General features: G+C 43.9%; 1 protein-coding gene and 1 long non-coding RNA gene across 2 annotated transcripts in view; one reads left to right on the top strand and one right to left on the bottom strand.

Moving 5' to 3' along the window:
* Positions 1 to 26089, bottom strand: part of LOC138948550 (uncharacterized) — a 338312-nt gene that overhangs the window by 213675 nt on the left and 98548 nt on the right. The gene's annotated exons all lie outside the window — the stretch shown is intronic.
* LOC138948516 (serine/threonine-protein kinase Nek7-like) lies at positions 90 to 17911 on the top strand. Its single transcript, XM_070320068.1, has 9 exons — positions 90 to 351; positions 4653 to 4833; positions 6633 to 6695; positions 9881 to 9991; positions 10603 to 10711; positions 11907 to 12014; positions 12976 to 13070; positions 14657 to 14770; positions 15541 to 17911. The coding sequence occupies exons 2-9, from the start codon at positions 4654 to 4656 to the stop codon at positions 15709 to 15711; spliced, it is 951 nt and encodes a 316-aa protein (XP_070176169.1). The 5' UTR covers positions 90 to 351; position 4653; the 3' UTR covers positions 15712 to 17911.

Genomic DNA, 26089 nt, shown 5'->3' with positions numbered 1-26089 from the left:
GTAGGTCGGGTTACCGTCACCAGGGCGGACCTATGATTCTAGTCTATCCGAGTGCCGTAACTGACCACACTTTTTTTTTATGGCCTAAACATAAAGAACATTGTGGAACGCTGAGACAACCGTTTAGAATTTTAAAGAAAGAAATCCCTTCCGCGATTCCCACAATTTTATAACTCGTCGGTGCAAACGGAAACAAACATTTTACCATTATCTTCCCCCCACAGTGGCCGCAGGTTATTGACAAAAAAGTACGCATGCGCAGTCGCGCACTTCCTCTAAATTCTTGCTGGGTTGGCATCGCTCGATCGTACTCTTGAAATCTGCCGCTTTTTATTCCGTCCACCACATAAGGTGAGGCTTTGGGAATATTGAACTGGTCTCCAGCACTAATTTGGTGTAAATGTGCACATTTTTGTGTCTGTGGGGGGAACAGTGGGTTTTTCTGTCCGTCTTTTACGAGGGTAGGCAATGTCAACAAACATGGCTGGTTCAGTGGTAGTTCGGGAGAAATGGAGCTGTGAGGGTTTGTTATTTGATGTTGAGAAAAGAAAACTGACCAGTTGCAATGTTCATAGCTGTTTTGGTGCACTAGGTGTCACATCTGACCAGTTCTTTCAGTGACCTGTCCCCCGATATGTGATAATGTTTATTTAGACAGGTTAAAAACGTGTTAGCTAGTCACGAAAGTCGACGTGTAGCCCATGTTTGTCTGTACGGCGCACTTGTAACCGGCGATTACCAAAATATATTTTTTTTATGCCGGTTTTGAGTAAGTCCACGCTTCCCCATCAAAGCATATCTGGTTGCACTCTTTTCTTTTTATCTGCCTACTAATTGAGTTCATTCTGAAATAATTTCATCCTGAAATTGTTAATTAATTCTGCCAGGATTATAGTGCTTTGGCAATAGACCTTTTTCACTTAAATTTTGGCGCATGCGCTGTGAAGTTTATTGTCAGATCTACCGGAACTAGGGGGCAAAAGGAAAAATCGACAACGAGGCTTGGTGCAAAGTCAAGTGCGGAGACGACGAGGCAAACTGTTGTGTTTGCAACTGCAAGTGCAACAGTGGAATGAAGAAAGAGAAATACGGTGGACAGAATTTGTCATTGTATGGCTTTCCGATGGGTGCAAGTGCGAAGGCGTAACAGCGAAGGACGCGATGGGTGCTAGCAATCCGACGACAGGGGTTTGTCGTGCCATTGAAAAGTCTGCTCGAGTCACTTCGTGTCTGGCAATGGCACGGCTATCAGCGATGCCAACTACGTTGACTTCGTACCCACCCTTAATCTTGGATTTCCCCCTCCCCACTCTCTACCTCTCTCTCTCTCTCTCTCGCATGATACCGTATATACATACACGGATGTTTTTCTGTGTGTGAGTTTGTGTGTACGATACCGTGTGTACGTGTGTGTGTGTGTGTGCGGTGTGTGTGTGTGTAATGAAGAGAGAGAGAGAGAGAGAGAGAGAGAGCGGTAATTGAATTTGGCTTTTACCGAATGAAAACTATTGTCAAAAACAGTGCTTTAAGAACTAAAACCAACCAACCATAAAATAAAAAGCACCCTCCATCCCTTTTAACTGTCTCTCTCTTCGGCTTTCTCGCGCTTTTTCTGTCTGTCAATCCCCCCCTCTCTCTCCCCCCCTCTCATTTCATAAACGAATTTGGGAGAGAAGAAAAGGTTTCAATATCCTCGGTTATACCTTGTGTCAATATTTCCATTTACAAATATATGCCATAACACTGTCTTACAATTAGTCAAAAACAAAGCCCTTTTTTGTAAAAAGATCAAAATCCGAAAGAAACAACTGAAAATCATGCAGAGACTTTCTTCCGAAAATTACAAATCTCTGGCAAATTGAAAGGAACAACAAAATATTCCTAAAGAGAGAGAGAGAGAAGAGAGAGAGAGAGAGAGAGGCAGAGAGAGAACTCAGAACTCGGAATGGTTTATTATTAAGGCCACAGAGAGAGAGAAAGAGAGAGAGGCAGAGAGAGAGACAGAGTGAGTGAGCGAGCGAGTGAGCAAGAGAGATAGAGAGAGATAGAGAGAGTCACACACACACACACACACACACAGGCACACACACACACACACTGAAACAGACAGACACACGCACACACAGACATACATATACACACACAAACCACGAGTGAGAGCGAGAGACTGAAAAAATGAGAAAGAGAGAGTCGTCAGTAAGTAGTGGTATTGACACGTAGCGATAATGACACGTCGCGCTAAAAGATGTAGTGCTGTCGACACGTAGTGATAATGAACGAATGATAGCGACTCATCGACAAATTATTTGTAGCACTAATCAACGTAGCGATAGCGGCACGTAGCACAAATGACACGTAGGACAAATGACACTCAGCACAAATGACATGACATGTAGCGCTAGCGATACGCACCCTCGCTTATGCAGGGGAAGTTCGTCAAGTCTTTCGTCCATATACCACCAATAGCCGTTTCAAACCATACCTTCGTGCATGTCCTTGACTTTTTGTTCATGATTTTGAACAAGATAATCCGTTTTCTTGCAGAATTTCTCAAAGTAATCCTCTGGCAAAGTAATCTTCGAGCATCGAAAGTGAAAGAGGTATTTCAGGCCAGGCACCTATTGCCCCCTAGTTCCGGTTATCAGAGAGAGGCTGCCGTGCCCTAAAATCTGATTGGTCGAAACGCTGGGGGCAAAGGTTATATGAAAAAGGTCTATTGGGCAAACATCCAAACAAACCAACATCTTCAAGAATGTTTCAGAATTTGTTTTCCTGTCTTTAAAAAAAGGCAGCCTTGACTGCTCTCTCTCTCTCTCTCTCTCTCTCTCTCTCTCTCTCTCTCTCTCTCTCTCTCTCTCTCTCTCTCTCTCTCTCTCTTTTGTTACTAAAACTATCGGAAATTAGGTCTGAACCAATGATGATCAGCCTAATTCTTCAGAGTGAACAAAATGCTGTCGTGTCATTTAAAAAGATTTAGAACTCTTTCTTTGCCCTAACTTCAAGTCCTCACTTTTCAAGGGAAGGTTAAGGGAGTGACATCATGTTACTTACTTTTGCATCACTCATTATTTTTTATTATTTGGAGATTATTTTGACTAGGACTGGGAGGTAAACGTGATTCTGAAGAATGTGTTCAACGAAATGAACAGTGATTTAAAAAGCAAACCAAGATGTGTCTTCTTGACCCTCTCTTCTAAGGCCCCCCCAAAAAATAGGTGTGGTTTATACGGTAACATAGGGCCAAAAAATAATAGGTGTGGTTACGGTAACATAGCCAAACAAATATAATAGGTGTGGTTACGGTAACATAGTCAAAAAAAATAGGTGTGGTTACGGTAACATAGTCAAAAAAATAATAGGTGTGGTTACGGTAACATAGCCAAAAAATAATAGGTGTGGTTACGGTAACATAGTCAAAAAATAGGTGTGGTTACGGTAACATAGTCAAAAAAATAATAGGTGTGGTTACGGTAACATAGCCAAAAAAATAATAGGTGTGGTTACGGTAACATAGTCAAAAAATAGGTGTGGTTACGGTAACATAGCCCAAAAAAATAATAGGTGTGGTTACGGTAACATAGCCAAAAAATAATAGGTGTGGTTACGGTAACCTAGCCAAAACATAATAGGTGTGGTTACGGTAACATAGCCAAAAAAAATAATAGGTGTGGTTACGGTAACATAGCCAAAAAATAATAGGTGTGGTTACGGTAACATAGCCCAAAAAAAATAATAGGTGTGGTTACGGTAACATAGCCAAAAAAATAGGTGTGGTTACGGTAACATAGCCAAAACAAATAGGTGTGGTTACAGTAACATAGCCAAAAAAAATAGGTGTGGTTACGGTAACATAGCCAAAAAAAATAGGTGTGGTTACGGTAACATAGCCAAAAAAAATAGGGTAGGAAGGTAGGCAATCACTTTTTTTTTATTTTTACTTTTTTTTCTAATGTGTACAAATTAAACTTACTTGACAGGGAAATAAGTGTGCGACTCGGGCGCTTTCGCTTTCATTGCGTTTTCTGCACTGGTTTTCTTGTGTGGTTTTTTTTATTTTTTTTTACAAATGTGATAAAAAGTTATAGGGTCGGCCCCTAAAAATAGGGTAGGTCGGGTTACCGTAACCACACCTATTTTTTTTTTAGGCCTAAACAGAAACCTGATGTCAAAAGCAAAAGAATGTTTGAGAAGATGTCAAAGAGAAGATGTCAAAACGCAATGCACTGTGTCACATAAAAGCTATGTATTTTGTGTACATGTACATGTATGTCTCGCGAGGAAATGACAGTGTATTAGGCCTGAAAGTGGCGAGTATTTTACTCGCCATGGTGACCGAGTAGAAACATGTAACCTGCGAGTAGAAATGTTCATCTACTCGCCAGATGCGAGTAAAGTTGCTGAAACAAAGTGTTGGTTTGGCTTAGTAAAAGTTTGCTCTCTCAGTCTCTGGATAGTAAATTTTCGGAATTACTAGCCACAGGCGAGTACACCATTTGTTGGACTTTTAGAGCTGTGTGTTTTGAGATTCAAGTTTGTGTCTGTGACTTTAACAAATCAGTCGTAGAAAATTACTTGTAATGTCATAGTCACCGCAAGGCTGTGCATATATATGTCAGTATGATATATAATTATATCCCTTTTTGTAAAAACAGGATGGCTACACAAGATGAAGAAATGGACTTTGATCAAGGCGCAGGGGCATCAGACGACAACATTTACAGCAATCTGAACAACTTCGTCATTGACAAGAAAATCGGCAAAGGACAGTTTTCTGAAGTATATAGGGCACGATGTCGACACAACAACAGTACTGTGGCACTCAAAAAAGTTCAGGTAACTGCATGGTGATACTGACAGTTGCAACTGTCAAGTGATTTAATAATTACTTCTGGAGGGTGTTTTTTCTTTGAAGAAATTTGACCAAAAAATGTGTATGTGATAGCATATATATATATATTATTGTCGGCACGTAATTGTGGCATAAGTCAATTTCTACAACTCTTCATGAGAGAGAGAAAAGTGTTCAAACTGTTTCATCAATTTGTGGCCAATTTCTCTGATCAGTAGAGTCGGAGACTGTGAAGTACATACTCTCTGGTAGAGTTACGCCGTTTTCTCTCTGGGACTTAAACGCCATTTTCTGCACATCAAACAGTTACGCCATTTCTTCACAGGTGGATTTCACCACTTCCGGGTATCGCATTTAGATTTTAAAAGCACCAGGTAACGGAGAATGAGTTGCTTCGTCCAAAGCGCAAAAAAAGTCAAAATCGTCAAAAATAGACTCGTCAAAATTGCGTGACGACAACGATATGACAGTGAAGAAAGGTTAAAGGCATATGTACTCGATGACTATACACGCTAATTGCTTTACCAACAGCTGGAGACATGCTAAATTAAGTTCCCTGCAAAATATTGTGGTCTAGGACCCCTTCAATGTTGAGATATGTTAATTTTCATTTTGATCTGGATCGTCCTATTTATAGATTTGGCAACACATGTAACGTTGATGCAAGGGAGCTAACACCGCGGCTTTGTTGACATCCTCACTTTTTCAGAGGCTAGAACAAGCTGTAATGCATGTATTATGGTCCGCGCATGGTGACATATCGTCATTATATGGTCTTATGGTGCGTTTGACATCGATTATGGGCAAACTACACTTTGTAAACACGGGAGCGCGTACATATGCCTTTAATGAGATAATGGGCACGGGTTAAGTAAAATCTTATGTATATTTTTACTGTGTTATTTCCTTAAATTTTAGCTTGGTAAATATTAATAACTACAAGACATTGAACATTCTTAGATTTGATCTGCATCCTGTTATGTGTCCTTAACATTCTGAGCTTTGGGAAATTATTTGCATGGGCAGATATTCATGTAAACTTAATGTGTAATTTGCTTTTTGAGAAAAGACTGCAGACTGCATATGTTCTCTAACAAATAGCATTGAACATTAACTTTATTTCATGATTTGGTTTACCGTATTTTCCGGGTTACAAGGCGCTACAGCGCATAAGGCGCACCCCCTTCTTTTTAAACAAAATTGTAATCCAGTCACCCATTGGGCGCAGGGGGCCGATAGGGCGCACCAAAATTAAAAAAGTATACCGGTAACAAACGGTCGAAGAATGAAAATAAGCCGCACATCAAAGGAAGAATACAGAGTGGAAATGTGCGGCGAGATCAAAGGCAGGTCCATTGTGATAGCTGGGTTGCCTTGTTTAGACACTGACCTTCTTCCCAGGGGTCAATGACCCAGTTTTTGCTATGAGAGGTGGTTCCCCTGGCATAGATCTGAGAGAGGAAACACTTCCTGCACCGGGGTCAGTGACCGAGTTTAACCTATGGGGCGGTCTCTTTGATGTCTTGAGAGGAAACTTGGCCAGGGTAGTACCTAGTAGCTGAAACATGCATTATCAAAAGTTGTTTGACTGGTACTCAGGCGGTCTCTTTGATTTTTTTCACACGGATTAGGCCCTTCTTATACAAGGCGCAGGGGTCAAACTCGAGGAAAAAAGTGGGCCTTATGCCCCGAAAGGGTACATACAGTTCACCATATGCTGTCACGTATGAGATTAATAGGTACATCACTAGTACAGGCACAACATATGTTATTACGCTTGCAGATCTTTGAGATGATGGATGCCAAAGCCAGGCAAGACTGTATCAAAGAGATTGATTTACTGAAGGTAAGTTTGAACTTGCCCAAAATGTCCTCTTATTTTAGAGTTCTTTTTGTCAATTTTTAGTGTTACAACTGACATGTACAACCCATCTCACTCTCCCTTCCCCCCTCTCTCTTTCTCTTGTCATCCCCCCCTCCCTCCCTCTCTCTATTAGCACATGATATATGTCTCCACTTGTTCTCAGTCTCAAACTAATAGACCATAAATGACTGCTACTGGTCGACTGATGAATATGAAGAAAACGGAACAGTTTTTGACTCACATGCGAAGCAAAAGTGAGTCTATGTACTCACCCGAGTCATCCGGCCGGCCGTCCGGACGTCTGGCCGGCCATCCGGAAAACTTTAACGTTGGATATTTCTTGGACACTATTCAGTCTATCAGTACCAAATTTGGCAAGATGGTGTATGATGACAAGGCCCCAAAAAACATACATAGCATCTTGACCTTGCTTCAAGGTCAAGGTCGCAGGAGCCTTAAATGTTGTCTAAAAAACAGCTATTTTTCACATTTTTCACATTTTCTCTGAAGTTTTTGAGATTGAATACCTCACCTATATATGATATATAGGGCAAAGTAAGTCCCATCTTTTGATACCAGTTTGGTTTACCTTGCTTCAAGGTCAAGGTCACAGGAGCTCTTCAAAGTTGGATTGTATACATATTTTGAAGTGACCTTGACCCTGAACTATGGAAGATAACTGTTTCAAACTTAAAAATTATGTGGGGCACATGTTATGCTTTCATCATGAGACACATTTGGTCACATATGATCAAGGTCAAGGTCACTTTGACCCTTATGAAATGTGACCAAAATAAGGTAGTGAACCACTAAAAGTGACCATATCTCATGGTAGAAAGAGCCAATAAGCACCATTGTACTTCCTATGTCTTGAATTAACAGCTTTGTGTTGCATGACCTTGGATGACCTTGACCTTGGGTCAAGGTCACATGTATTTTGGTAGGAAACATGTGTAAAGCAGTTCTTAGTGTATGATGTCATTGCTAGGTTTAGTTATTTGACCTTGACCCTGAAGGTCATGTAAAGGTCAAGGTCAAGCATGTGAGTCGTATGGGCTTTACCCTTCTTGTTTTTTTAATTCTGTGATTGAGAATCTCCCTACTACCCATACAGATAGATTTTCCTGTTTTTAAACATGAATTATTAGCAGTCATCCCTGAGTTAATAACTTAATGGTAGTTTTTTTTTTCTTGGCAGACTGCAGGGATATATATATATATCTTTGCTTGTCTCAGGGAAAGGATTGTAGGGGTCATTAAGTGCTATAGTATAGACAGAATTGATTATCAGTTATAGGCATTATAGGTCCAGTGATATCCTTTGTTCAGTGTTTTATCTCATAATTGTGTTTGCAGTACATGTCGCAAGGATCCAGCATGAACTAAATCCTTGTTTTGATGCAGATATATGCGAGTTGATTCTCTTTCAGATAAGATCTAGTAGGCTATTATACGCTTGTGGTACTGATGTCAAACTGTGTGTTAAAATGAAAGTCTATTCCTGGACAATGATATGTTTGTGTTGTTCTTTGCGGGACAAGGAAGGATACCCATGCAAAGGATCATGCCAATTAACCCTTTCGCTGCATGTAGCTTGCTTTAATGGTCAACAAATCGTTAAATAAACAACGAAGAAAGAAAAAAACAATGTGTGTGCTGCATATTCATTTATACATCAAAGGCATACTGTAAGTTGTCAATACAGGTAAATACAGGTAATGCTTTGTGGACAAAATGTTCTGGCAGTGCAGAGGTTAACTATAAAGCTTATAGGACTGGGTGTCCGAGTGGTAACGCACTTGAGCTCGGAATCAAGAGGTTGCGTGTTCGACCCTGGCTCGGGCCGCTATTTTCTCCCCCCTTTCCTAACCTAGATGGTGGGTTCAAGTGCTAGTCTTTCGGATGAGACGAAAAACCGAGGTCCCTTCGTGTACACTATATTGGGGTGTGCACGTTAAAGATCCCACGATTGACAAAAGGGTCTTTCCTGGCAAAATTGTATAGGCATAGATAAAAATGTCCATCAAATACCCGTGTGACTGGGAATAAAGGCCGCGAAAGGTGAACATTCGCCTAACAGGCTTGAGGTTTGCTGGTCGATGTGAATGCGTGATATATTGTGTAAAAAATTCCATCTCACACGGCATAAAGCGCTTTGAACTTCGGATAAGGCGCTATATAAATAAAGAGAATAATAATAATAAAAGAAGAAATTCTCAGTTCTTTTACTCAAAGAACTTTAAACTGTTCCAGTTATTCCATAGAGTTCTGGTTGCATGAGGAGTTAGAGTCTTTGGTGTGCTGGTTTCCTTAGGATGCTGATCAAGGAAAAGTTTGTTGTAAATAAATGATTAATGTGAGAATGGGATAGGCTGAGTTCAAGGCTGTGACGTAGTCAGCAGTTCTAGTGGTAATGCCTGGCTATTGATCTGCTAGTAAGCTAGCTTGGCCCCATCTGCCTATGGTTAGGTATACTCCTTAGGTCAGGTTTTCTTTTCATTGTTGTTGATGTTGTTTGTTTGTTATTGGGGGTTTTTTTTTGGGGGGGGGGAGGGGGGGGGGGGAAATTTATGTTTGACTTTGAGCATTTGGTGTTTTTCTGATCAGTTGATTTCACTTGGTACAATGTATTTACTTTTGGATGTTTGTTTGGGTTCTTGCTGTTTTTTGTTGTTGTGTTTTGTTGTTGTTTTCTTCTTCTTCTTCTGCGTTCGTGGGCTGAAACTCCCACGTACACTCGTGTTTTTTGCACGAGTGGAATTTTACGTGTATGACCGTTTTTACCCCGCCATTAAGGCAGCCATACGCCGCTTTCGGAGGAAGCATGCTGGATATTTTCGTGTTTCTATAACCCACCGAACTCTGACATGGATTACAGGATCTTTTCCGTGCGCACTTGGTCTTGTGCTTGCGTGTACACACGAAAGGGGATAAGCCACTAGCAGGTCTGCACATAAGTTGACCTGGGAGATCGGAAAAATCTCCACACTTAACCCACCAGGCGGCCGCGACCGGGATTCGAACCCTCGACCTTCCGATTAAGAGGCCGACGTCTTACCACCCCGTCACAGCGCCCGTCTGTTGTTGTTTTTATCCTTTACTGTTTTTTCTTGGTTGTTGTTTTTTTTTAATAAAAAAAATTCCATATTGCTCTTGTTCTGTTGCAGCAACTAAACCATCCCAACGTGATCAAGTACCTAGCTTCCTTCATAGAGAACAACGAGCTCAACATTGTCCTGGAGCTGGCTGATGCCGGTGACTTGCAGCGCATGATTAGGGTACAGATCACTTGTTCAATCTATGGTTTTCTCCATGAACAGTGGAACACCCTTTTAAGACCTCATAAATCTGAGAAAATAAGGTCTTAAAAGGAAAGACTCTTACATTTGGGGTAAATTTACAGAGGTTATATAATAATTATGTGAAGAAAAAACTGGAAAAACAAGGTCTTCAAAAGGATAGTCTTAAACTTGGGGTCTTAAAACGGGGGTTCCACTGTGTGTCTGTGTGAGTGTCTGTCTGTCTGTCTGGGTGTGTGTTCTGCTTTATATTCTGCTAGAAGTAGAAGGCATATTAGATGGTTTCTGTTCTAAAACTGTAAAGCTATATATATACACACATGACAAGAACTGAAGAGATTTTTGTCAGCTCCTGTAACTACTTGAGTATGAATGGATGACTCTAAATCTTTTTGGTTTACATTGTGTGTTTGTGTGTGTATGTACGCTTGTGTGCACACCAGTGTGCGTGCCTGTTCACATGCTTGTGTATACAGAAAAAGAAGGAAGCTAGCATTTAGCAATGACTTGTAATTTTTCTTATGTGCTGTTTCCAATGTTTGCAATGTCTTCCGCACCACATATAATCCAGGTTCTGTGTATACTTTCAGCATTTCAAGAAGCAGTATCGGTTGATACCAGAGCGGACCATATGGAAATATTTTGTACAGATTTGCAGCGCCTTGGAACACATGCACTCAAAGCGTATTATGCACAGAGGTAAGTTTGATGATGCCTTGTTTTGACTGTGAGTCTTTAACTGTCCCTGTTTTTCTCTGTCGCTGTCGCTGTCTCTGTGGTATTTTTCTTGTTAATATGCTACAGTCAAACCTAGCTGCCCTTGCGAGCACTTCTCAAAAGCGACCACCTGCTCACAACGACAACCGACGGGCGCAGTGGCGTGGTGGTAAGACGTCGGCCTCTTAATCGGGAGGTCGTGAGTTCGAATCCCGGTCGCTGCCGCCTGGTGGGTTAAGAGTGGAGATTTTTCCGATCTCCCAGGTCAACTTATGTGCAGACCTGCTAGTGACTTGACCCCCTTCGTGTGTACACGCAAGCACAAGACCAAGTGCGCACGGAAAAGATCCTGTAATCCATGTCAGAGTTCGGTGGGTTATGAAAACACGAAAATACCCAGCATGCCTACTCAACGAAAGCGGAGTGAAGCTGACTATGCTCTCAGGGTATAGTGTGGGGAACCCAAATGGGCAAACGAGCTCACACGTAACCAGACAGTTCTGGAACGCTGAAGAAGAAGAAGAACAATGACAACTCCAAAAGACCCCAGACGAGTTTTTCTTTTATATAATTGACCATTCCTTAACAACCACCTGTCCACGACAACCAATTGAGGCCGGTTGCTTGGCTGGATTTTATAGACAGGTTTGACTGTATAAGTCTATCTGTCTCCCTCTCTTTACACCCCCGGTATAGGGGTGTGTATAGGTTTCGGTCGATGTGTTTGTGTGTTTGTGTTCGCATATAGATCTCAAGAATGAACGGACCGATCGTCACCAAACTTGGTGAACAGGTTCTATACATTCCTGAGACGGTCCTTACAAAAATTGGGACCAGTCAAACACACGGTTAGGGAGTTTATTGGTGGATTAAGATTCTACAAGGACTTATAGAGAAACATATTCATGGTCAAAGGGAAATAACCTTCTCAGTTGGTGGCAGTGAGAATGGGTGCAGTGAGAATGGTTATTTCCCTTTGACCAACGGGGGTGTTTTTCCTACCTCGGAGGAATTTCTTGTTGTTTCTTAGAATTGGCGTCAGCTACGCTCACCCAAGTCTGGTTGTTTTCTTGTGTACATATATCTGTATGCTTGTGCCTGCGATTATCGTTCAGATTTTTTTTAATTTTCTAATTAACTATTGATGTTGGGACTAAACTGTGTATTTATTTTGCAGACATCAAGCCTGCTAATGTGTTCATCACAGCTCAGGGAATCGTGAAGCTAGGCGACCTGGGATTGGGTAGATTCTTCAGCTCCAAAACCACAGCCGCTCACTCTCTAGGTACAGAGGACTTGCATTATATTACATTCCACTTATTACATTTATGGATGTAAGAGTATTTCTTTAGTTGTATGTGCACTTGAGTGCATCTGCATTGACATGCATAGTTACAAGTACCAGCCTAATTAAACAGTGTCATTTTGAAAGTGCTTTCTTTTGTTTACAGAAAATCTAGAGGAACCCCTCTTTTTGTCCTTACTGTTTCAGACTTTGTGTTGACAACCTCTGTATATTTACCACCATTTTAAGACTCTGTCTCTTTTTGTCCTTACTGTTTCAGACTTTGTGTTGACAACCTCTGTATATTTACCACCATTTTAAGACTCCCTCTCTTTTTGTCCTTACTGTTTCAGACTTTGTGTTGACAACCTCTGTATATTTACCACCATTTTAAGACTCCCTCTCTTTTTGTCCTTACTGTTTCAGACTTTCTGTTGACAACCTCTGTATATTTACCACCATTTTAAGACTCCGTCTCTTTTAAGGCCTCATTTTTTCAGACTTTGGAAGGTCTTGATATACCGGCACGGTTGGCCTAGTGGTAAGGCGTCCGCCCCGTGATCGGGAGGTTGTGGGTTCGAACCCCGGCCGGGTCATACCGAAGACTTTAAAATTGGCAATTTAGTGGTTGCTCCGCCTGGCGTCTGGCATTATGGGGTTAGTGCTAGGACTGGTTGGTCCGGTGTCAGAATAATGTGACTGGGTGAGACATGAAGCCTGTGCTGCGACTTCTGTCTTGTGTGTGGCGCACGTTATATGTCAAAGCAGCACCGCCCTGATATGGCCCTTCGTGGTCGGCTGGGCGTTAAACAAACAAACAAACAAACAAACAAACAAACAAACAAAGGTCTTGATAGGGGGGGGGTTCCACAGTATTAGTACTGAGACTCTAGGCCAGAATATCACTGTAAGTTTAGGCAACAGTTTTATTGTCCATTTTACTACTTTATTATTCTTGCAGTCGGGACACCTTACTACATGTCGCCAGAGAGGATACATGAAAATGGCTACAACTTCAAGTCTGATATCTGGTCACTAGGCTGCCTTCTGTACGAGGTAAGCAATGTTTACAGACAGGCATGCCCATCCCAGATGATCAGTTAGATGCTGAAATTTAAATTGCTGTCAGTACTGTTAACCTCCAAAGTGTATTTGTGAAGAGTGTCTTACCTTTCTACATACTGAATGTAGTACTATGGGGGATGGGTGTGTGTGTGTGTGTGGATGTAATAGAAGGAAAGAAAGAGAGAGAGAGAGAACTCAGAACTCAGAACTCAGAACTTTATTACATAAGGATAAAGGTTTTAGGCTTAGCCTATTCATCTTCCAACCTGTCCTTGGAACATATACAGAGAATAATTGTAAACGAAAGCAAAGACTGCGCACATACACACACACACATCCACACCCACGTATACACACACACATGCACACATAAACTCACACACACACACATGCACACACACACACATGCACACACACACACACACACATATACACACACACATGCTCGCGCGCGCGAGCGTGCGCTCGCATATCTACACACAAGCACATGCTATCATTTCATACCTAAAAGGAACAGTATCTAATCAAAGTATTAAACTAGTAAAACATCAAAATAATGGTCGAGTATAAACATAAAAAACAAAACACTTTAAGAGCATTGCATACATTATCCGAGTACACAATGGAAACTAGACATAGGGGCAGTTTATAGTGTGCTCAAATGTGTGTGCAACTGCCTTTTAAAGGCCTTGAATGATGCGGATCGTTTGATTTCTATTGGCAAAGAATTCCACAGAGATGATCCTGAAAAAGCTAAGCTGGATTTATAAAGATCTATACGAGGAATTGGAGGAAGTAAATTTTGAGACCCATACCTCTTCGTAACATGTGTAAAATAGGATTGCACATAACTGGGCACATCACCATGAACTACTTTATACATAAAGACAGCCTTATTGTATGCAAGGTGGGTTTTTAGGGGAAGGAAATTAAGGATGTTTAACTTCATTTCTGTAGACATGTGCGATTCATACAGGATAAGTTTTGCAGCACGACGGTACAAAGAATTGAGTTTTAATAAGTGAACATCGCTGCAGCCATCCCACAATGTCGAAGCAAAATTAATATGAGGCATTATATGAGCATGAACGAACATTTTTAATGTTTCAGACTTCGCATAATGTTTGAGTTTTGACAACAAATACAAATTCCTTGATAACACTTTGCAGAGGTTGTTTATGTGTGTTTGCCATTTCATTTCTTCATCAACAGTTACACCAAGTATGCGGTGTTCTTTAACTTGCTGTATTTGAGTTGTACCTAAGGACAGTTGTAATTTAAGAGGACTTTAAGAGAGAGAGAGAGAGAGAGCTCACTATGCAATTTTGAGAGTCTTTGAAAGTACTGTACTGGCATTGGCTAACACAGCCAGTTGGCAGGTCACACGCAAAAATCTTGTCAAGATTTTTACAGAGCAGCTGTCGGTGTCGCTGGTATTTCAAGCTAATAGTCTGCAGTTCATCAAAATTTGATCTCACTGTTATGCCTTTTTCATCTTCCACACTGAAATACAAAAGCCTGCTTTTCATCAACAAGACGAGCTTACAGTTTTAACTTTTACATTTGATTTGTTGCAGATGGCGGCATTGCAATCGCCGTTCTATGGTGACAAGATGAACCTTTACTCACTGTGCAAGAAAATCGAACAGTGCGACTACCCGCCCCTGCCGTCAGACTGCTATTCAGAGGATGTAAGAAAGGGTTTTAATCTGAAATATAGTTAACCCATGACGTTTTTGTATTTTTGTAGTGTGCTGTCTGGATGTGTGAAATAGCTATAGGGTGTGAGTGTTAAGAAAAGCAAGGAGCTGTAGTGTAATATGTGTGCAAGGTGATGGTGTCACTGCATCTCAAGATTTTAGAAATTCTGCTTTAACAAAAACAGTTTATTTTATCTTTAATAGTGTCTGAATTCTGCCTGTATGCGTGTAAAGTAAGAAGCATGTGTATTTCTAAGAAAATGAAAGGCACGTCGGAAGTTAAATGAATGAGAAATTGCCAAGATAGCTAGTTCTCTGATTTGTCGTATGATACAGCTTGAAGTGGAGATTTACGGCTTTATAGCCTGCCCAAAACTCACGTACCAATGCACTATTACTTGTTTTACCAGAGCACATACACATACTTAAAAAAGGTAGGCATTATTTTAAGACCCAGTTAAACCATACGTCAGTGGTGCAAAGCAGTATGATTGCCAGATGTTCGATTTTAAAGGTTCCTGAATTTAAGTCAGTGCATACTGATAAAGAAAAGTCTAACTACCTCACCCTGTAAATAATGTACATATGCGTAGATAATGTGCAAGTACATATGCGCAAACCATAGCCAAGGACAAAAATGGTAAACAAATTAGGAATCAAAATTCTTAAACTTGGGGTTGCGCTCTCTCGTTTCCGTTGCGACGATAACCTAAAAAGGTTCCTGCAATGTATCATCAATGTGTGAAACTTTTCTGTCACAGTTTCGGCAACTTGTGCGCATATGCATCAACCCGGACCCAGAACAGCGCCCCACAGTGGAGTACGTCTACGGTGTGGCGCAGAGAATGAAGGCGCATACTCAGGCCGCTTCCTCCGCTCAACCCACACCACCGCCAACACCACCTAACCCACAAACACCGCCCCAGTCGTGATCAAACACATGGTGTGCAATCAACCGCTTTGCAGCGGTGGCCCAGGTCGACTGCGGGAGGGGTGTTGCCTGTCGGGAATGGCGACAGCATGAACTTACAGCACCAAGTAAACACCAGTCATTGTGATTTGTCACCTGCATGACCTTGACACTGGATGTTCCCTGACCTTGGTTGACCTGTTACATCAGCATGACCTTGACATTGGATGTTCTGTGACCTTGTTTGACCTTTTTCATCAGCATCACCTTGACATTGGATGTTATGTGACCTTGATTGACCTTCAGATGTGTGAATGTGAGTGTGTCTGATGCACATATGTGATTATCATCTGTTTTGTCTGTCTTTGACTTTTAATTGGTTAGAGTTGTGAGTATAAATTGAAAGTGATGGTATGACTGATGTGCAAATGTCAGATAAGTATATCACTGTTTTTAAAAGTGCAACACAAACTGTTGTCGTTTGATGATTGCAAAGCTGTGTTATTATTGTGAAGTTGTATCACTATAGCTACATGTTTGCTTGTAATGACAACTGAAACTGGCGGGGGGAAAAGCGTTATGAGATTTTGTCTGCCACTTAAGAGAATGTTGACATGTTGTAACTTCTCTGTTGAAATTGTGCACTTGTTTCATTCACTTTTTAGGAGATTTCTCTAAAACATAAATCATAATGAGAGTGTGATTACTTTGAAGTGAAAATTATCATGAGAGTGTGTTGTTGATAATTATTTAAATTATGTTAATACAGATAGTGTGACGTAAATGTGGTGTATTAACAGTATTTAGAGTGGTTTGTGATTCCTTGGGAGAACACTTTTTTATGTGTGGTCTTTATATGTGAGCCTGCATGGGAAAACCCGGCTAAAGATGCAGCAAGCTATTTTCGGCTACAATGAAAATAGGTCAGAAGGGATAAATTTATCACATATTCTTACTCCAATTCTTATGAATGCATTGACTTTAGTCCCACATGCTAGATGTCGAAAAAACCTCTCAAATTACCTGCCCTTAGTAGGGTGGTAACCAAGCTAAAAGCGACGCCATAGCCGTTGCTATGGCCTGACCTTGCTCGGTTACCCATAACACCCTGCGCACCACGTGAGCGCCAGCATCCGTCATAATCATTCTCGACTTTCGACAACACACGGTGGACGTGTCCAAATTTCGCTCTCACTTTTGGCCTTCACATGCCTGCTTGTCCGTGAGACTAGCCGGTTTCCTGTGGGTCTACCTGTCCGTCTACCTTTTGGTGAGATCTTTCCTGTTTATGTTTGGTTGAATGGTGTTAGCTTTGTGTTGAACATGCACGCAGAAGTTTTTTGTTCTGGGTGACTGTTTTTCGCCGGTCGTAAAATGGCCGACAACAAAGCTAAACTCGGCACGAGACTGGAAGGTGGCAAAGCTCTTAGCCTGGTTTAGTAAACTATACCTAAGAGTAGCCTAAGAACTTTGATTTGCCTATTATGCGGGTCTTAGATCCGTCAAACAGCACTTCTTTTTATGTTCCTATCCCTCCGAGGGCGGGTTCAGTTCTTTCACAGCTCGCTTCCCCTGTTGGGGTTAATCAGCCTTTAGGCTTCTTATAGACTTTTTGTTGGATCGTCGTCGGTGCGACTGATGGGGGGGGGGTGGCCGTGTGGCTATTCTTTCCCCTTTCTCTGCGTAAGAGGAATCAGTCAATGTCCTCCTTTTGGGGGGACTTAACGATGTTTTGGTCTTTATCCTCAGCTGTTTCAGGCGCGATCGGCGGTTCCCGCCCTCCCGTTCGTCAGCTTCGCACTGTGGTCAAGTGCAAATGGCCTGTTTGGTTCAGCCCGTTTTTTGCCTCTGGTGGCTCTGGGCTGTTCTCGAGCACCCCTTCCTTTTAGGAGGGGGGGCCTGCTCCCTGCCTGTGTCTAACCACTCTGATTACCGCCGGTACTTCACAGTGTGTTACGCAGCCCCCCGCCTATGGGGGGGGATAGGGGGGGCGCTCCTGCGTCGCACCGTCGCCTGGTGCATTCGGCCAGTTCGGTTCAGTCCTTTCTGCCACTGGTAGACTGGGTTGTTCGCGAGCACTCTCTCCTTTAGGAGAGGGGGCCAGCTCCCCGCCTGCGTTGGCCGCTCGGCTTGCTTTAAAAACAGCACTGCTGGGTCGGTCATGCAGCCCCCTTACCGTGAGGAAGGGGGAGTGGGGGGGCACGGTAAGTCACGGCCAGGGCTTGTCCCACCCTGCCCTTTGCGGGCAGGGGGCCGTGTCAGCTTCCCACCCTTTCCCGCCCCCCGGGCGCGTTCGGGTGGCGGCTTTCCAGGCTACGTTACATACCCCTTCTCTGCTCCATTTGGGGCAGGGTGGGGGGGGTATCAGTGGCTCACTCTTTCCCGCCCACCGGGCGGGATCGGGTGGGGGCTGGAGTAGCGTTCCACCCTTTCCCTCCCTCTGAGTGGGACGGGGTGGACGCTGTTGGACTGTCTTCACAGTCTGTGCCTCAATTGTCCCGGCCCGACAATCGTCCGCCTCCCCTATCGGGGTGGGCGGGCGATGGGCTATAGGACTACGGCAGGTGGACGGAGGGGGGTCGGCCGTTGCTCGGTTCGTCTCTCTCCGTCGCTCTTACTGCTGTGACGAGCCACCCCCCTCCCCATCTGGGGCATGGAGTGGCTCAGGCCTTTCTACACAGCGGGGGTGCTATGTACGGCTTTCCAGGCTACGTTACATACTCCTTCTCTGCTCCTTTTGGGACAGGTGGCTGTGTTAGCTGCCCGCGCTTGTCGCGGGTCCACCCTTTCCCTCCCTCTGGGTTGGACGGGGTGGGCGCTGTTAGACTGTCTTCACAGTCTGGCCTCTATGGTCCTGGCCTGACAATCGTTCTCCGCCTCTATCGAGGCCTTTCTACACAGCGGGGGTGCTATGTACGGCTTTCCAGGCTACGTTACATACTCCTTCTCTGCTCCATTTGGGACAGGTGGCTGTGTTGGCTGCCCGCGCTCGTCGCGGGTAGCGGTCGCGGAACAATGAGCTTGACTCTCTTTTGTTCTCGGCAGGGTGTCTCGCACAGTGGTCAGGGAACAATGAGCTTTGCTCCGTTTTGTTCTCTGCACGGGCTGTGCCGGCTGTCTACATGGCAGGCGGAGACAGAACGTACCCTTTCTCTCCAGTCTCCCATTCTTTGTGTTCACAATGATCTGCAGGGACTCGGCTATAGTATCGCCTGGCCGGTGGTTATTGTCCGTAGCCAGCATAGGTCACCCCCCCCCCCCCTCCTAGGGGTGGGTGAGTGATAGGGCTACTTGACTTCGGCAGGTGGACGAGCGAGGATCGGCCGTTTACGGCCGTTTCTCTGTTTCAGTCCTTACCCCCTCTTGGGGTTACGGCTGTGCTGGACTGCCCCCCTCCCCACTTGGGGTGGGTTGTGGTCATACCAGGTAGTCTGGTTCTTAGCACTGGGATGCTTCTGTCGCACAGCGGGTGGGGTAAGACGCGCCGGGCCCGGCTTTGTCTTGCTTCTCCACTCTCTCTTCTTCTTGGCAGAGATCTGTGCCAGTTATCAACCCCTCTTCCCCCCACCTCTTGTTCAGGTGGGCGGGTTTGGGTTGGCAGTCAGAGACTGATCACGCTTTTCATCCACACTCTTGGCGGTGTTATCGGCAGGAGATTTAGTGCGCGACCTCCCCTGCCTCCCCTCCTTTTGTGTTTTACACAACTGGTGGTTAGGTTCGGACTTCTTGTTTAAGGAGGGGGAGTGTATAGGGTTGCCTACTGATTGTAGGCTTCCCATACATAGAGCGGCTGCTGTTGCAGTTTACTTTGGCCCGGATAGGTTGGGGGTGTCTCTCTTCCTTCCTCTTCCGGGATGCCTTTGGGTTTTCACAGGCTTTCTCGCAATTTGTTTCATTTGCTGAGTCTGTGGTGATTGCCTGCCACATGCCACACTTTTTGGCTTGATCCGCGCCTTAGGATAGTGGTCTTCAGCCTACACCTTTCCCGCTGCTTTTTACGCAGGGGACTGCTGGCTTCGGGGTTTCAGGCTGCTTCGTCCTCACTTTTAGTGCGGAAGAAGATAGCAGGGAATTTTCAGGCTCAGGGTCTGATCCGCACTTTTTATTGCCAGGGGCTAGTTTCTGGCTTCGCTTACAGACCACAGGGAACATGGAGTTTTCATGATGTTACTCCTCCCTCTCCTCTCTGGAGGAGCTAGGATGGCATGGTTTGGAGTTTTCTGCTTTGGCTGAGACTCTCTTCTGTGCTTTCTTATAGGCAATCTTATCCTCCCTGCACGCTCTTTTGGGAGGATGCCTTGGATAAGGCTTTAGCCAGGCTGCTGGCAGCTTGGGCTAGGGTCGTCACTGAGCGGAGAAGTTTCTCGGTGACGTTTTAGGCCCACACTGTTTTTGCTTGGTGTGTTCTCCTTCCTTTAGAAGGGGTTTGATTTCATGCTGGTTGCAGGAAGCAAGGGTCAGGCTTTTTCAGGGGTTGTTAAGACCTACTCAATAGCTGGAATCTTTCCCTTCCTTCGTGGACCTCTGGCAGCGCATTTATGCGCTCCCGGTTACAAAGGGGTGTTTGGTTCAGTGTCGCCTCCCTCTCTGCGGGAGGTGGGTCGGCATGGGCTAGAGCTTTCAAGCTTTGGCTGAGATTTTCCTCGGTGCTCTCACATGAGCTTTCCTTCTGCGTTTCTGCACACAGGAAGGGGCTCGGTTTCTGGGGGTGTTGGTCTCTGGACTATCTCGGGGGCTGGTTGAGCTTTTTCAAGGTCAATCAGCTTGTCAGCTGCACTTCCTTTTGGTGTTGAACCAGGCTTTTCGCCTGGTGCTCTCAGTAACCAGGCGAAATTCCGAGCTGTCCTTCTCCCAGGTTTTTTACCTGGGCATGCTGTTCGACCTTGTCTCTTGGAAGGTTTATTCTTCACACAAGAGAGAATAGGGAGGCTTTAAGCTCTTTTCACTGCCAGACTGGCACGAGAGCAGGCCTCTGCGGGGTCTTTAGACCCGATCTTCGGTCGGACGGTATCGATAGCTATGCTGGCTCTCTAGTCTTTCCTCAAGTTTTTTGGGGGGTTCGGCCTCACAGGTCTGGGACATGAGGGTCCTCCTCCAGAGTGGGTTCCTCCACGCCGGAAGGTGGCTGGAATCCTTTTGGATCGCTCAGGGGACTTTTTTCCCTAGCTTTGTTTCCCCCTGGACTTAGACCGCTTTTTGGATGCGTTTTCGTCTAGAGGGGGCCTGCAATGGCGATTGCAGTCTTGAGGCTGTGATGTAGACGTGAATCCTTGGGCTTATCTTTTGCTCTTAGTCTACTAGCCTTTCCTTTTTGGCTATTTACAGGCATGTCCTGTTGCATTCGGGCAATTCGTCTGTTGCCTCTTATGTGAACTAGCTGGGGTGAGCAAGTGCTCACTCCCTGGCAGACAGAGTATAAGGGATTCTGATTGGGTTTTCACACTAAATCATTTTCTCAGGGGAATTTCTCCCCGGCCAGCTCTGCGATCGGGCCGACTCGCTCAACAGGTCCTCTCAGGGCTTGCTCAGGGGTTGGCCCTTCTGCTTACGGGTCTGGAGGCGTGCTGTTTGTGTTTTAAATCATGGGTTCTTACTCTGTTCTTTGGGCACGAAGCATATATTTCCTCCACTTTATCTGTGTATGCTCCTTGGTTGGCCTCTTTGGCCAATTGGGGATTTAGAGCGGGGGTGCAACTCCTTAGCGCCCCTCTCTCAAGCCAGGTGGTTTTTCACCTCGGTTTCAGTTTTTGGCTTTGGGCAGCTGGGCCTCTTCTTTGAGGTTCCGGCGTCTCGGCTATCTCAGCTGTTTTGAAACAAATAGGCCTCTCTTCTGTGGCTCATGGCCCTCTTGGGGGCATGATCAAGGATCTTGTTTTATAAGGTTTAGAGGCTCCCCCTTGGTTAGCGCGCGGGACTTTGTTCTACTTACTCTGGGCCTCAGCCCTATAGGGCAGTGAGGCGCATGCGTTTTTGGGGTTTGCCAGAGGATGTAGCCTTAGGGCTTTTGGTGCCGTTTTGTTCACGGTTTTTGGCCAGGTTTTGGGTTTCAGAAACCTGGTCAATATCCTCTGGTGTTTGATTCCCTCCTCTTAGGAGGATTCTCGCTCCGGGAGATTCGGATTTTCTAACTGTCTGGTTAGACTTTTTTAATCCATTTTTTGACGTTACTGTCTTTTGGAACCACGAGCGTTAGCTCAGGTTCTTATGTCTTTACAATGAAGCGAAAGAGACATCTTTTATTTGTCTCTCTCTAGGGGCTCTGCTACATTTATTGCCGTGTTGCGTTCTGGTCGCCTAGGCGAAGCTTTGCAAACGGCTTACTGGAGATCAGATGATGTGTTCATCGGTTTCTATCCTTGGGATATCCCCTGCACGCGGCTAGTTGGCTCCAGTTCATTGCTGGTTTTGGCTGCTGCAGGGCAGGTTCTTGCAAGGACATAAGTAGGTTCCCTCCACCTTTAGGGGGAATCTGCATTCATAAGAATTGGAGTAAGAATATGTGATTAAATCGAAAATTTTTATTAAATTTTGATTTAATATAATATACTTACCCAATTCTTATAGTTAATACCCTCCCATCCGTCCCCGCTGGATTATGTCCTTGGGGGTTTTGGTTGACTAATAGTCTCGAATGATTATGACGGATGCTGGCGCTCACGTGGTGCGCAGGGTGTTATGGGTAACCGAGCAAGGTCAGGCCATAGCAACGGCTATGGCGTCGCTTTTAGCTTGGTTACCACCCTACTAAGGGCAGGTAATTTGAGAGGTTTTTTCGACATCTAGCATGTGGGACTAAAGTCAATGCATTCATAAGAATTGGGTAAGTATATTATATTAAATCAAAATTTAATAAAAATTTTCGATTTATCAATCTTCAGATTTACTGCTGTTTTTTGGGCGGGGATGTAGCTCAGTCGGTAGCGCGCTGGATTTGTATCCAGTTGGCCGCTGTCAGCGTGAGTTCGTCCCCACGTTCGGCAAGAGATTTATTTCTCAGAGTCAACTTTGTGTGCAGACTCTCCTCGGTGTCCGAACACCCCCGTGTGTACACGCAAGCACAAGACCAAGTGCGCACGAAAAAGATCCTGTAATCCATGTCAGAGTTCGGTGGGTTATAGAAACACGAAAATACCCAGCATGCTTCCTCCGACAGCGGCGTATGGCTGCCTAAATGGCGGGGTAAAAACGGTCATACATGTAAAAGCCGTGGGAGTTTCAGCCCATGAACGAACAAACAAACTGCTGTTTTTTGTAAAGTATTTGTCAAAGTCTGAAGTTTCATATCATTTCAAAAAGTCAAAAGTCAAAATGTTCCCATTTAGTCTGGTTTTCCCATGCAGGCTCACATATGTTTGGGGTTTGTGTGAATGTTAGTAGAATAGAAAATCACACCCCTTATGGATTTTGTAATGTAACTCGAAGGTAGATGTCACAGATTCCGTATTTGTGTGGTACATCAACCATCCTGTATTTTGGGGTTAACACAAAACTTTGGCCGAGCTACTTAAGCTAGTGTTGGCTCTTATTCAAGTTATTGCTTCACAAAAACAGCTTCTTGTTTTTTTTGTATTATTGTTATGATTATCTTTTGGTATGGTGGTTTTATTTTGATATAACTTTGCAGATGCAATCACTGTTAATATCCGTGTCGACAGGTTTTATGTTTGCATTTTAAATTAGCATAATTATTTGAATTGTAGTGCTCTTGAGCAAAATCATTTACAGGTACACTGCATCTGTCTGTGAGTAGTCTTGTTGAGCTGTAGGGGGATACCTTACTAATGTGCTGTGTTCATCTAAAATTAACTTTTCATAAGATGTGTGAATCAAGTGTTAGCTTGTATATGAGGAATCCAGAGGGATGAACATGTATGCTGTTATTTGAGTTGTGAATAAGCATGATCCTGTACTCAACTTGATTACTTTTGTTGGCTAGTATAGTCTTCGTTGTGATGCCAGTCAACTTTGTTTTGATTAGACTTGTGTGAAGGTTCATTCCTTCTGGTGTTGGTAACCATGTGCACCGTCACAGATCTGTCCTGGCTGTTACACATGATGAGAGCTGACACATACCTTCACCTTCTTCTTCTTCTTCTGCGTTCGTGGGCTGAAATTCCCACGTACACTCGTGTTTTTGCACGAGTGGAATTTTACCGTTTTTACCCTGCCATTTAGGCAGCCATACGCCGCTTTCGGTGGAAGCATGCTGGGTATTTTCGTGTTTCTATAACCCACCGAAATCTGACATGGATTACAGGATCTTTTCCGTGCGCACTTGGTCTTGTGCTTGCGTGTACACACGAAGGGGATTAAATCACTAGCAGGTCTGCACATAAGTTGACCCGGGAGATCGGAAAAATCTCCACTCTTAACCCACCAGGCGGCAGCGACCGGGATTCAAACTCACGACCTCCCGATTAGGAGGCCGACGTCTTACCACCACGCCACTGCGCCTGTTCGCTGACACATACCAAAAATCACCAGCCTGGCAGCATTCTTTACACACTGGGAATTCAAACAAAAAAACATAACTAATTTAGCAGGTTAATTGACAAATGTATTTGTTACAAAATGAATTCTGCGCTAAATTCCCACTCTTCACTAACAGTTGCCTGTTGCCTTTTCGTGTGTGTTTGAAGGATGTTCTCATCCTGTGTGAAGGACAGATCTATGGTGGTCAGCATGATCCCTTACACAAGAAGGAGTGTTCCGTTAAAGCTGTAGTGTATCTATGACTATCGGGGTGGGTGGGCGAGTAAAAAAAAAAGAGGGGCCGCCACCACTGCACAACATTTTTTACCGATTTCTGTACAGTGCCTGTGGCCCCTCAACCAATGTACACACCGCTCGCACCAGAGCGTGTCACTCAAGGCTAAACTTACTCTACACAATTTTGTACATGATTCTCAGCTACACATGTGCACGCCCCAGATAGTCATTAATAGACCTCAGCTTTAAAGGTACTGAACTTGTCAAATCCAGGTGCACGGAGCACCTGGGGCTTTTAGTCATACCTCAGGCAGCTATCCGTTAGAAGAACTACCAAGTTTCATTGACTTGCACCCAAAGAGTCAAGAACTGCGATTTGTTTACGAATTAATTTCGTACTTGGGCCCGGCTGGTCTTGGCCTATTTTTGGATCTAAATTTAGATTAGGTAGATCACCACATCATGCACAAAAAGACAGTCACTAGCAAACTATGTCAGACGTCATCATGAGTTTGTGTAAAACAAAATGGAGGCCGGAATCACTCAGTTGAATCGAACTGCGACCAAACACCACGTAATAACTAGGTTAATTTATGCACTCGCGTGAACAAGAAACTGTCGAGCTTCACAGATGTCGTCGTTGGGTAGTTTTGGGTTTGTTTTACTACCATAGGAGGATTTTTGAACTGTAAATGCACTCACTTGCAACAAAATCGCAAAACGAAGGCTGTGAGCTGCACTGTGCCTTTAAAGAGCGAGCGAAGCTTTGTATAGTACAGTTGTATTTTCCCCTTTTGCAATCCGACTTTCCTTCACCGTGTGGCAGCCAGTATTCAGTGATAGTCTGCGTAATCACTCGTCCATATCAGCGCTTACTAATCAAATTGCAAAGATGGTTGTCATTGACAAAGATTGTGGACAGAATTGTGTTTCTCAGCGTGCACAGTTGTAAGCTTGTAAAAAAGACCCTTGTAATAGAATTGTTATAAACATTAACAGAACAAGAAATTCCTCCGAGGTAGGAAAAACACCCCCGTCCTTACCATTCTCACTGCCACCAACTGAGAAGGTTATTTCCCTTTGACCATGAATATGTCCCTCTATAAGTCCTTGTAGAATCTTAATCCACCTATAACTCCCTAACCGTGTGTTTTACTGGTCCCAATTTTTGTAAGGACCGTCTTAGGAATGTATAGAACCTGTTCACCAAGTTTGGTGACGATCGGTCCGTTCATTCTTGAGATCTATATGCGCACACAAACACACAAACACATCGACCGAAACCCAAACACACCCCTATACCGGGGGTGTAATAACAGTGTGCTATCTTTTTCTTTTTAGTGATGCTTGAGCTGAGTAAATTATTTGACTTTTTAAAGCACTTTATTCATTGGCAGAAAAGATTGTTCATAGCAACGGTTCAATCAAGCACCTTTTTACAACAAAAAAAGCATTCATTATGTCTGATTATAATTTTGCAAATGTTTCCCGATCGTTTTTGCTTCCGTTATATTCATAGTTTTGCTTCACACTGATGTTAGGTTAGTCTTTCATAATACGAGATGTCGATGAGGGGCACGTAGTACATGTAGAGAGAAAATAGAACATAGTCTTTATCATCAACCATCTCAATATTCTTACCTCTCACATTTTCATCGAGGTAAGAATACTTTTTTGGGTGTTAACAAGTG

This window comes from Littorina saxatilis, linkage group LG15 (assembly GCF_037325665.1).
Source record: "Littorina saxatilis isolate snail1 linkage group LG15, US_GU_Lsax_2.0, whole genome shotgun sequence".
Classification (NCBI taxonomy): Eukaryota; Metazoa; Mollusca; class Gastropoda; order Littorinimorpha; family Littorinidae; genus Littorina; species Littorina saxatilis.
Note: the sequence above shows the minus strand (reverse complement) of the source record. Positions and strands in the feature narration are given on the sequence as shown.